The 13,399-nt window shown below is 48.5% G+C and overlaps 1 protein-coding gene across 1 annotated transcript; it reads right to left on the bottom strand.

The window, feature by feature from the left end:
- Window positions 1-5,576: 5,576 nt before the first annotated feature.
- Window positions 5,577-13,318, bottom strand: LOC144591184 (interferon-induced very large GTPase 1-like). Its single transcript, XM_078395473.1, has one exon. It carries the CDS (start codon window positions 13,247-13,249, stop codon window positions 5,585-5,587), a length of 7,665 nt encoding a protein of 2,554 aa, XP_078251599.1. The 5' UTR covers window positions 13,250-13,318; the 3' UTR covers window positions 5,577-5,584.
- Between the last annotated feature and the right edge of the window lie 81 nt (window positions 13,319-13,399).

Raw genomic sequence — 13,399 nt, 5'->3', positions numbered from 1 at the left:
TCCCGAAGACAGATACAAAAAGCTGGAGTAACTCAGCGGGTCAGATAGAATCTCTGGAGAAAAGGAACAGGTGATGTTTCGGATCAAGACCCTTCTTCAGACTTTAGTCTGAAGAAGTGTTTCGACCCAAAACGTCACCTATTCCTTATCTCCAGAGATGCTGTCTGACCCACTGAGTTACTCCAGCTTTTTGTGTCCATCTTCGGTTTACATCGGCATTTACAATGTCTTCCTACACCTCAATTCTCCGTTTTTTCCATGTCACACCTTGGTTTTTTTCATCTCCATTCTTTGACCAACCATCTGCCTATCAAAGCCCCCCTCACATGTATCAACCTATTACCTGCGAAGCTCTGTCCTGCTCTCCCCTCTTACAGCTTTCTTTCTCCTCCCTCTACAATAATGGCAGCACAGTGGCACAGCTGGTAGAGCTGCTGCATCAAGGAGATGGCAGACCAATTGAACAACTACTTTGGTTAGTCTTCACTAAGGAAGACATAAACAATCTGCCGGAAATAGCAGGGGACCGGGGGTCTAACGAGATGGAGGAACTGAGGGTAATCCAGGTTAATCGGGAAGTGGTGTTAGGTAAATTAAATGGATTAAAGGCCGATAAATCCCCAGGGCCAGATAGGCTGCATCCCAGAGTGCTTAAGGAAGTAGCCCCAGAAATAGTGGATGCATTAGTGATAATTTTTCAAAACTCTTTAGATTCTGGAGTAGTTCCTGAGGACTGGAGGGTAGCTAATGTAACCCCACTTTTTAAAAAGGGAGGGAGAGAGAAAACGGGGAATTATAGACCAGTTAGCCTAACATCGGTAGTGGGGAAAATGCTAGAGTCAGTTATTAAAGTGGTGAAATCATCGGACAAAGTCAGCATGGATTTATGAAAGGCAAATCATGTCTGACGAATCTTATAGAATTTTACGAGGATGTAACTAGTAGATTGGATAAGGGAGAACCAGTCGATGTGTTATATCTGGACTTTCAGAAGGCCTTCGACAAGGTCCCACATAGGAGATTGGTGTACAAACTTAAAGCACACGGTATTGGGGGCTCAGTGTTGAGGTGGATAGAGAATTGGTTGGCGGACAGGAAGCAAAGAGTAGGAATAAACGGGTCCTTTACAATACAATACAAACTTTATTGTCAGCACAGAGACAACGAAATGCAGTTAGCATCTTAACCAGAGTGCATGTGATGGAATAGTAAAACATATAATATATACATATATGCACAGTAGCGGTAGTGGAAATTCCGGTGAGCGAGATCAGTCACTGATGGGAGGAGTGCCCGAGGGGGGGTGGGGTAAGGTAACGACCGCAGGAAAGAAGCTGTTCCTGAACCTGCAGGTCCGGGAACAGAGACCTGTAGCCCCTCCCAGATGGGAGGAGGGTAAACAATCTGTGGTTGGGGTGAGAGCTGTCCTTGACGATGCAGCGCGCCCTTGGCAGACATCGCCTACTCTGGATAGACTCAATGGAGGGGAGTGAGGAACCGGTGATGCGTTGGGCAGTTTTCACCACCCTCTGCAGTGCTTTCCGGTCGGAGACAGAGCAGTTGCCGTACCATACTGTGATACAGTTAGTAAGGATGCTCTCGATAGTGCAGCGGTAGAAGTTCACCAGAATCTGAGGAGACAGATGGACCTTCTTTAGTCTCCTCAGGAAGAAGAGATGCTGGTGAGCCTTCTTGATCAGTGTTGAAGTATTGTGGGTCCAAGAGAGGTCATCAGAAATGTTGACACCCAAGAACCTGAAACTGGAAACAGGCTCCACCTCCGTCCCGTTAATATGGATGGGGGTGTGCGTACCACCCCTAGTCCTTCTGTAGTCCACAATGAGCTCCTTGGTCTTCTTGGTGTTAAGGACTAGGTTGTTGTCAGCGCACCACGTTGCAAGTAGCTGGACCTCCTCCCTATAGGCCGACTCATCGTTGTCGCTGATGAGGCCAATCACCGTTGTATCATCTGCAAACTTAATAATGGTGTTCAAACCATGTACAGGTGTGCAGTTGTAGGTGAAAAGGGAGTAGAGGAGAGGGCTCAGCACACAGCCCTGTGGAACGCCAGTGTTCAGGGTGATGGTTGAGGAGGTGTCGTTGTCTAATCTAACAGACTGGGGTCTGTTGGTTAGAATGTCCAATATCCAATTGCAGAGGGAGGGGTTGATGCTCAGGTCGTTGAGTTTGGCAATCAGTTTGGAAGGGATGATGGTGTTGAATGCTGAGCTGAAATCGATAAACAGCATTCTCACGTAGGTGTCTCTGTTGTCAAGGTGGGAGAGGGCGGAGTGAAGTGCCTTGGAGATGGCATCCTCCGTACTCCTGTTCTGGAGGTAGGTGAACTGATAGGGGTCCAGTGTGGGAGGTAGGCAGCCTTTGAGGTGTGCCAAGACCAGCCTCTCAAAGCACTTAGTGATGATGGGAGTAAGTGCAACTGGGCGGAAGTCGTTGAGGCTCGCTGCAGTGGGGTGTTTTGGCACCGGCACGATGGAGGTGGTTTTAAGACTCGTAGGAACAGCTGCTTGGGCAAGTGACAAGTTGAAGATGTCAGTCCAAACATCTGTCAGCTGCGCAGCACAGACCCTGAGGATGTGCCCGGGGATACCATCAGGGCCAGCAGCCTTCCGTGCATTAATCCTGCTCAATGCCACAATCGTCGGTGGGGGTGAGTGTGAGGTGCTGATGATCAGCAGGGAGCACAGCCTTGATGGCCACCTCTTGATTGTCCCTGTCAAAGTGGCCATAAAAGTGATTAAGCTCCTCAAGGAAGGAGGCGTCACTGGATGTGGGGATCGAGTTGGTGGGTTTGTAATCCGTGATGGCCTGGATGCCTTGCCACACGCGTCGGGAGTCGGAGTTGTTCTTGAAGTGCTCCTCGATCTTTAGCTTGTAGCTGTACTTGGCCTTCTTGATGCCCCTCTTCAGGTTAGCCCTGGAAGAACTGTAGGCCCGAGCCTCACCTGACCTGAAAGCGGTGTCACGTGCTTTCAGCAGTAGTCTGACCTCACTATTCATCCATGGCTTCTGATTCGGGAATATGGTCATCCGTTTGAGGGTGGTGACACTGTTAATGGTGGAATTGATAAAATCCAGAACGGAGGAGGTACAAGAGTCAATGTCCGTGTGGGAGTCAAGGGTGGCCTGAGCTGCAAACACACTCCAGTCAGCGTTTCCAAAACGCTGCTGAAGTGAGAAGTCCGCTTCGTCTGACCAAACTTTAACTGTCCTCACTGTGGGTTTCACCCGTCTGATGAGTGGGGAGTACTTAGGGAGCAGGAACAATGAGAGGTGATCAGACAGACCAAGGTGGGAGAGGGGGACAGCTTTGTAGGCCTCAGCCATGTTTGTATAAACTTTGTCCAGTATCCTATCTACTCTAGTGGCGCAGGAGACATGTTGATGGAATTTGGGGAGTACAGTCTTCAAGTTGAAGTGATTAAAGTCACCCGCAACAATGAAGGCTGCCTCAGGATTGTGAGTCTGTTGTTTACTTATGGCAGTATGCAGGTCTTTCATTGCAAGCTTAGTATTAGCATCCGGAGGAATATAGGCTGCAGTCACAACAGTAGATGTCAACTCTCTGGGCAGATAAAACAGTCTGCATTTGACCATGAGAAACTCTAGGTTAACTGAGCAGTGACTCTCGATGATGGTAGTGTGCGTGCACAGTTTTGTTTACATAGATGCACAGACCCCCACCTCTGGTCAGTTGTTCTGTCCGCTCGGAGTATATGATGCCCCATTAGCTCAATAGCGCTATCAGGAACGTTGTTGTTCAGCCATGTTTCCGTGAAAATCATGATGTTGCAGTCCTTAATCCAATTGTGGGAGGTAATCCGCAGCCAGAGTTCATCCATTTTGTTCGCCAATGATCGTACGTTGGCAAGGAAAAGGCTAGGAATTGATGGCCTGTGTGGAGTTAGCTCCAGCCTAGCCTTTAAGCCACCTCGGCATCCACGGCGGTGTTTACGTTCGCTACTCCGTCTATGGGCGCTTCCGATCGGCCGAGCTGGCTTGGTACGCTCTGCTGACCTGGCCAGTTCAGGAGCGAAATGGAGTTCACCTAAAAAGTTGTTATAGTTGCAGGAACCGATGTTTAAAAGCTCCTGTCGGTTGTATGATAAGTGAGCAAGACTATTCCGTGTGAACAGACATGAGACAAATAAGCGAATTACTATAAAATCGCAGATTCTGGTGAGAAACAGGGCGTCGCGATGTGCCCGCACCGCCATTTTACTTTCGGAATGGCAGGCAGTGACTAGTGGGGTACCGCAAGGCTCAGTGCTGGGACCCCAGTTATTTACAGTATATATTAATGATTTGGACGAGGGAATTGAATGCAACATCTCTAAGTTTGTGGATGACACGAAGCTGGGGGGCAGTGTTAGCTGTGAGGAGGACGCTAGGAGGCTGCACAGTGACTTGGATAGATTAGGCGAGTGGGCAAATGCATGGCAGATGCAATATAATGTGGATAAATGTGAGGTTATCCACTTTGGCGGCAAGAACAAGAAAGCAGAGTATTACCTGAATGGTGGCCATTTAGGAAAAGGGGAGATGCAACGTGATCTGGGTGTCATGGTACACCAGTCATTGAAAGCAAGCGTGCAGGTGCAGCAGGCAGTGAAGAAAGCGAATGGTATGTTAGCATTCATAGCGAGAGGATTTGAGTATAGGAGCAGGGAGGTTCTGCTGCAGTTGTACAGGGCCTTGGTGAGACCGCACCTGGAGTATTGTGTACAGTTTTGGTCTCCTAATCTGAGGAAAGACATTCTAGTCTTAGAGGGAGTACAGAGAAGGTTCACCAGATTGATCCCTGAGATGGCAGGACTTTCATATGAAGAAAGACTGGATTATACTCGCTGGAATTTAGAAGACTATGGGGGGATCTTATAGAAACATATAAAATTCTTAAGGGGTTGGAGAGGCTAGATGCGGGAAGATTGTTCCCGATGTTGGGGAAGTCCAGAACTAGGGGTCACAGCTTAAGGATAAGCGGGAAGTCTTTTAGGACCGAGATGAGAAAACATTTCTTCACACAGAGAGTGGTGAGTCTGTGGAATTCTCTGCCACAGAAAGTAGTTGAGGCCAGTTCATTGGCTATATTTAAGAGGGAGTTAGATGTGGCCCTTGTGGCTAAAGGGATCAGGGGGTATGGAGAGAAGGCAGGTACAGGTTACTGAGCTGGATGATCAGCCATGATCATATTGAATGGCGGTGCAGGCTCGAAGGGCCGAATGGCCTACTCCTGCACCTATTTTCTATGTTTCTATCACAGCACCAGGGACCCAGCTTTGATCCTGACCTTGGGTGCTTTCTCCCTGTGACCATGTGGGTTTATTCCGGATGCTCTGGTTACCTCCCGCATCCCAAAGATGTGCAGGTTTGTAGGGCTTGTTTCCATGCTATATCTCTAAAACTAAAACCTAAATCAATCTGAAGAAGAGTCCGGACCCAAAACATCACCGATCCATGTTCTGAGATGTTGCCTGACCTGCTGATTTACTCCAACACTTTGTCGTTCTTTCTTTCAGAGGTAGACAGTATGTCTGTGTCTACCTCTAACCCATCTAAATGGACTTCACCAAGACTGAATGTCTGTGTTATATGTCTTATTCAGATCTTCCCTCACTACATCCCAGTCAATGTTCCAGGCTTCATCGATCTCTGCAGGTTTTGCTCCATATATTTCAGCAAACTTCTTATTGAAAGTGTAGAAAACCTTCTTCCAATAGGATGCTGCCTGTGCGGAAATCTCCCGCTGGATGATCCAGGATTTGTAGTAATCATTGACAGTTTGGTAATCCTTGAAGGGTCTCAATTCCCCATTTGTGGCTTCATTTTTGAATGATCCATTACCTGCGACTGAAGCTGTGCAGACATCAGTTACAAGACGTTCACTTTTTATGAAGTGATAGCCATTGAGTCCTTCAGGTCTGTGCTGCTTACAAGAGTGCTGTGAATGTACCGGGGTCTCTGAGTCACAGAAAACCTCACAGAAAGGACATTTCTTAGTACAGCTGAATAACCATTTGAACAGCTCTTCATTGGGTTTAATGGATAATTCTCCAATCTTTGCTTGGACATCCCAGCCTGTTACCTCATTGAGGAGTCTCTGCTCCACCTCTTCAATAGATGGCAGAACTGCTTCTGCCCATTTCTTGCCATCACCATCACCGTGAAACAGAACGAGGTTCATTTCATCTTTGGGCATTGAGATCCTGGTGTTTAACTTCTCAACAAACATGTCCAGGAAGCTCTGAACATTTCCAGCAAAGTTCTGCATCACCGCATCCTCAACAACCTCTTTAGCTTGCCCAGTGATCTGTGTGAGGATTCCTTTAGCCAGTCGGGTAAACGTGCTCTCCCCATCACGTTGTGTCATGCAGTGTTCAATAACCTGCTGATGGAGCCAGTCTTTGGCCAAATTCTCAAGGTCAGTGATATACCGGTGATAGCCATCAAATGTACCCCTTTGTTTCAAGTGCACCAGGAGGGCCACAGTGAAGTTGTTGCGGAGACTGTACTTTCTCTTAGGGTCATTTTGTTTCATATCATCCACGATGTTCACACTGAGAGCCTTGAGGGTGGCGTCTCTGAGAGCTGGCAAGAAACAAGATTGTGCAAACCGTTGTGCTTGTCTCTGGTTCTCATCCTGCTCTGTGTAAATGTCCATGAAGAGATCAAAGTATTGACCCTTCATGTTTCCCAGTCTTTGCCGCGGGTCATGTTTCTGGATGAACCTTGTCTGCATCTCTTGGAATCTTGGTACAGCGTAACCACACAGGTGAAGTTTAAACTCAGCCCTGAATTCCTCTCTCATTGTGAAGTTTGGATGTGAAATATTGTTAATTTTCTCCTCGATAATATTCAAAAGATCAATACAATATTTAATGTCATAATTCATGTCCATTTTTGTGATGTTACTGATCCATTGATGGCATTCAATCTCGAGGGACCGTGTTATCATTGCTGCCCGATTAATATCTTTTTGGTGCGAGGATATCCCAATTGTGGTTTTAACATTTCTCATCCATGTCGTGTTGATGTGTTTCCCTTCAATTTGAAAGCACTGGGTTCCCCGTTTACTGAGAGATTTTCTTTCTAGGATTTCATTAATCACCCTTCCTTGAGCTGCTGTGTGGTCTCTGAGAAGATTTTCAATCTCCAGTTCAATGTTTCTTTCTCTGCAGGGCTGATAGTCCAGCTGTGACAGTGTGTCTTGCCACATCTTTCCAAAGGCAGTTTGCAGTTCCTTGTCACCCAACTCCTGATTTGACCCTTTACACTTTAATAAAAGCTCCTTGACCTGTTGTTCGATCTTCTGGTGAAATTTATTCCAGATATCATCCACTTCCCGCAGTCCCACACGTCTGTTCACAGCATCCCTACATCTCTGCATTGAATCGTACTGAAGCCGTGTACATAAACTGGAGATGCTGAGTTTGAACTCCTCCCTGTATTTCTCCATCAGCTGGACGTTATCAGCCCCACTTTCAAACAGAGCTTTTAGTTTATCCAGAGTCTCACCCTCCCTTTTGTTAATCTCCCTCCTGATCTCACGTTCCAGTGTTTGGAGCAGTTGGTTGAGGTCACCACTGGCATTGTTTACTCTGTTTTCAGCCTCATTTCCCCAGGAGTGTGTATATTTGCGGAGCTCCCACTCCCAGCCCTTGTACATCACAGAGAGCTGGTTGTAAGCCTCTGCGAACAGACTGTTCTGGAAGCAGAAAATGAAATTCTCATGTTTCACCTGCTCCCAGAGCCCAGTCACCCATTTGGTGAAGTCTGGGATTGTGAGAGCTCCTTGTTCTGCTTTCCCTTTGAGTAAACATTGAATGAGACTGTTCTTCAGTTGGAAGACGTGTTCACTGTAGCCAGTGTTGACGGCAGCCATTGGGGGCGTACCTTGCCACAGACCAGGGATGTACCAGTTGTCCTTGTCAGCATCGTACTCCATCACATCACAGAACGTTACTCCCTCCAGCTTCTCCAGTTTTGCTGCAGCCTCTGTCATCTTATCCAGCTGTTCCAGGAGTTTCTGACGGCCTCTCAGATTCTGATCGTGTGCACTCACATCCCCAACATTCTGGTGGACAAATATACACTTTGGTCTTTTCCCCGTCAGTTTCATACGGAGTAAGGAATGAACGACAATCTGTAAAATATCTTTAATCTCTGCGATGTTTTCCATGCCTATGTTTACCAACGTTATGTTGCTTAATCCCACCACGAATGTTGCCAGCTCATTGTCGTGTTCATAGCTGTCTGTTAGTGTTGCAAGTTCTGGAGCTCTCAACCCCTCCGTGTCAATGACCAGGATGAAGTCACAGCCCAGCTCCTCCGCCAGGCTCCCTGTGACCTTCATCAGCTGCATGTAGGCCCCTCGAGTACATCTGCCGCTGCTCACAGCAAACCGCAAACAGAACATTGTATTGAGGAGCGTGGACTTGCCCGTGCTCTGAACTCCAATCACTGTCAGCACAAACACTCGGGAAGCACGTCCCACCTTCTCAGCCACTGCTTCCAGTACAGCAGTGATCCATGAAACAGGAACGTTGGAGACGTCTCCATCAATGAGCTCCAGTGGGAACCCATCCAGCAACAGTTCAGCAGCAACACCCGGTAACTGAAGCACATGTGGGTGGATCTGTGTTTGTTGCTTGATGTTGTGTTGTGTCACTGAGAGTTCATAAACCTGGCCCAGTTCTCTCATGAAATGCTCAAGTCCCAGGGAACTATCAGTCATCTTCTGATCCATGTCCTTCAGCTCCTTGACCTTCTGCATTGAGTCTTTGCTCAGTTCTTTATAATCCCTGCGCAACCCTGCCATGATTTCCCTTGATTTACTGTCCAGCATCAGCTTCAGCCACTGCAAGGAAATGGCCCTGTCATCCCCACAAGGACCAGTGAGGTGGTCAATGAACATCTGCATCTCCTCCGACAGGCTCTGTCTGAGCTGAGTTTCCCGGATTCTTTTCTTCTCTTGGTCCAGCTCGTGGTTATACGTCTCTGTGCTTCTGTCCCCACGGAGTTTCATCCGACACTTCTCTTTCTCAACTTTAGACAGCCCTTGCCAGGGCTCTCCATGAAAGGGCAGCACTCTCTTTTTATACCCAGTGATGTCTGCTGGGTCAAGACTGCCCAGTATTTTGGTCAGGTCCTTGGCCCGTTGTATTTCAGGCTGATGTTCATCGACCTGAATCCCACTTTCCCTCGCAATGTCACCCATTTGTTCCAGACTCAGGAAGCTCTGGTCCCTGTCCCTCATTAGAATCACTTGTTCTATCTGAGAACGTAGTTTTTCCACAAGTTTGGCCTCGTTTACATTTGTCCGAACAATGCATTGTTGAGGTTGTAACTTCAGATCTTTGAACAGTTTCTTTACCTGCTCAGGGGTGATGTGTTTCTCACTGATGTGAGTGTTCACTATCAGAAAGAGGTTTGCCGGTGACTGTGCGAGAGAGGTGAGGAATTCTCTTTCCGTCTCACCGATAACGTCAATGAAAATAAAGAGAGCAGCAGAGACTTTTGCCAGAAACCGAGTGTGTCCCTGGTAAGTTTCAGCATCACCTCGGAGGTTGATGAATGCAGCAGCCTCTGGGAAAATGTCCGTGTTGCTCTTCCCAGAAGGTAGATACCAGCTGATCTCAGCCATCCCATCCGATATCCCACGAGGCACATTCCCACATTTCATCCCGGAGTGCAGGAAGATGTTCTGCTGCAGCTGGGTCTGGCTCAAGGTGAGATTGAGGACTCTGGATTTGGACACCGTGCACCTTCCGAGTCTGAGGAAGGAGACCGTTGGCATGGGTGCTGTCACGATGGGCATCTCCACAAAGCGGCTGCTCCCTGGGGGAGATTGTGGGCACCACATTTTAACAATGGGCCTCATGGCCCAGAGGAGAAGGGTGGCACCAGGCCCTTCCATGGGTCCCCTCACCTTGTCCCTGGGGTAACTGTGCCCTTCCGGCAGCAGAAAGGGCAATGCAAGTTGGCACAGAGACATCTTCAGCATCAGTTCCTGCTGTAGAGAGTGGTCGGCACAGAGGAAAATGGCAGCAATGATATCCAGAGGGTTCATCCCAGAATCTCCTGGCTCTTGTGCAAGAAACAAATAGCTGAAATCTTCTACGTCATCGTTGTTGTCTTTTGAAGACTGAGCAGGGGGCCATTCAGGATTCCTCGCCAGTGAATTAGCTGAGAGGATCATTTGGAGAAATCGCCAAGGAAGATCTTCTGGTCGAGTTGGTTTGCTGTTGTCCAGTTTATCCCAGGATACCTCCCGCATGGACACCAGTGACAGTTTGTGAGGATAATGATCCTGTAAACCCAAATCCCTCACTAGTTGTAGGGGGCTCTGATTTTCAGCCTGGTTATTTCCAGCTGGTGGAACATCAATCATTCCCTCTGGGAGACCTGGTGAATGTTGGTGACATGGATCCTCTGGTTCCCTGCCGTCTCCAGGGTCGGCCTCTCTCTGTGGTTTGGACGTCAGGTCCTTGGCCAGTTGTATTTCAGGCTGATGTTCATCGACCTGAATCCCACTTTCCCTCGCAATGTCAGCCATTTGTTCCAGACTCAGGAAGCTCTGGTCCCCGTCACTCCTGGGAATTACTTGTTTTATCTGAGAACGTAGTTTTTCCACAAATTTGTTCTCGTTTACATTTGTCCGAACAATGCATTGTTGAGGTTGTAACTTCAGATCTTTGAACAGTTTCTTTACCTGCTCAGGGGTGATGTGTTGCTCACTGATGTGAGTGTTCACTATCAGAATGAGTTTTGCCGGTGACTGTGCGAGAGAGGTGAGGAATTCTCTTTCCGTCTCACCGATAACGTCAATGAAAATAAAGAGAGCAGCAGAGACTTTTGCCAGAAACCGAGTGTGTCCCTGGTAAGTTTCAGCATCACCTCGGAGGTTGATGAATGCAGCAGCCTCTGGGAAAATGTCCGTGTTGCTCTTCCCAGAAGGTAGATACCAGCTGATCTCCGCCATCCCATCCGATATCCCACGAGGCACATTCCCACATTCCATCCCGGAGTGCAGGAAGATGTTCTGCTGCAGCTGGGTCTGGCTCAAGGTGAGATTGAGGACTCTGGATTTGGACACCGTGCACCTTCCGAACCTGAGGAAGGAGACAGTTGGCACGGGTGCTGTCACGATGGGCATCTCCACAAAGCGGCTGCTCCCTGTGGGAGATTGTGGGCACCACATTTTAACAATGGGCCTCATGGCCCAGAGGAGAAGGGTGGCACCAGGCCCTTCCATGGGTCCCCTCACCTTGTCCCTGGGGTAACTGTGCCCTTCCGGCAGCAGAAAGGGCAATGCAAGTTGGCACAGAGACATCTTCAGCATCAGTTCCTGTTGGAGAGAGTGGTCGGCACAGAGGAAAATGGCAGCAATGATATCCAGAGGGTTCATCCCAGAATCTACCGGCCCTTGTGCTTGAATGAAATGGCTGAAATCGTCTACGTCATCGTTGTTGTCTTTTGAAGACTGAGCAGGGGGCCATTCAGGATTCCTCGCCAGTGAATTAGCTGAGAGGATCATTTGGAGAAATCTCCAAGGAAGATCTTCGTGTCGAGTTGGTTTGCTGTTGTCCAGTTTATCCCAGGATACCTCCCGCATGGACACCAGTGAGAGTTTGTGGGGATAATGATCCTGTAAACCCAAATCCCTCACTAGTTGTGGAGGGATCCGATTTTCTGCCTGGTTATTTCCAGTTGGTGCAATACCAATCATTCCCTCTGGGAGACCTGGTGAATGCCGGTGACATGGATCCTCTGATTCCCTGCCGTCTCCAGGGTCGGCCTCTCTCTGTGGTTTGGATGTCAGGTCCTTGGCCCGTTGTATTTCAGGGTGATGTTCATCGACCTGAATCCCACTTTCCCTCGCAATGTCACCCATTTGTTCCAGACTCAGGAAGTTCTGGTCCCCGTCACTCCTGGGAATCACTTGTTTTATCTGAGAACGTAGTTTTTCCACAAGTTCGGCCTCGTTTACATTTGTCCGAACAATGCATTGTTGAGGTTGTAACTTCAGATCTTTGAACAGTTTCTTTACCTGCTCAGGGGTGATGTGTTGCTCACTGATGTAAGCGTTCACTATCAGAAAGAGTTTTGCCGGTGACTGTGCGAGAGAGGTGAGGAATTCTCTTTCCGTCTCACCGATAACGTCAGTGAAAACAAAGAGAGCAGCAGAGACTTTTGCCAGAAACCGAGTGTGTCCCTGGTAAGTTTCAGCATCACCTCGGAGGTTGATGAATGCAGCAGCCTCTGGGAAAATGTCCGTGTTGCTCTTCCCAGAAGGTAGATACCAGCTGATCTCCGCCATCCCATCCGATATCCCACGGAGCACATTCCCACATTCCATCCCGGAGTGCAGGAAGATGTTCTGCTGCAGCTGGGTCTGGCTCAAGGTGAGATTGAGGACTCTGGATTTGGACACCGTGCACCTTCCGAGTCTGAGGAAGGAGACAGCTGGCACGGGTGCTGTCACGATGGGCATCTCCACAAAGCGGCTGCTCCCTGTGGGAGATTGTGGGCACCACATTTTAACAATGGGCCTCATGGCCCAGAGGAGAAGGGTGGCACCAGGCCCTTCCATGGGTCCCCTCACCTTGTCCCTGGGGTAACTGTGCCCTTCCGGAAGCAGAAAGGGCAATGCAAGTTGGCACAGAGACATCTTCAGCATCAGTTCCTGTTGGAGAGAGTGGTCGGCACAGAGGAAAATGGCAGCAATGATATCCAGAGGGTTCATCCCAGAATCTACCGGCCCTTGTGCTTGAATGAAATGGCTGAAATCGTCTACGTCATCGTTGTTGTCTTTTGAAGACTGAGCAGGGGGCCATTCAGGATTCCTCGCCAGTGAATTAGCTGAGAGGATCATTTGGAGAAATCTCCAAGGAAGATCTTCGTGTCGAGTTGGTTTGCTGTTGTCCAGTTTATCCCAGGATACCTCCCGCATGGACACCAGTGAGAGTTTGTGAGGATAATGATCCTGTAAACCCAAATCCCTCACTAGTTGTGGAGGGATCCGATTTTCTGCCTGGTTATTTCCAGTTGGTGCAATACCAATCATTCCCTCTGGGAGACCTGGTGAATGCCGGTGACATGGATCCTCTGATTCCCTGCCGTCTCCAGGGTCGGCCTCTCTCTGTGGTTTGGATGTCAGGTCCTTGGCCCGTTGTATTTCAGGGTGATGTTCATCGACCTGAATCCCACTTTCCCTCGCAATGTCACCCATTTGTTCCAGACTCAGGAAGTTCTGGTCCCCGTCACTCCTGGGAATCACTTGTTTTATCTGAGAACGTAGTTTTTCCACAAGTTCGGCCTCGTTTACATTTGTCCGAACAATGCATTGTTGAGGTTGTAACTTCAGATCTTTGAACAGTTT

Source organism: Rhinoraja longicauda, unplaced genomic scaffold (genome assembly GCF_053455715.1).
Source record: "Rhinoraja longicauda isolate Sanriku21f unplaced genomic scaffold, sRhiLon1.1 Scf000647, whole genome shotgun sequence".
Lineage (NCBI taxonomy): Eukaryota > Metazoa > Chordata > Chondrichthyes > Rajiformes > Arhynchobatidae > Rhinoraja > Rhinoraja longicauda.
This window is presented reverse-complemented; position numbering and strand designations above follow the sequence as displayed.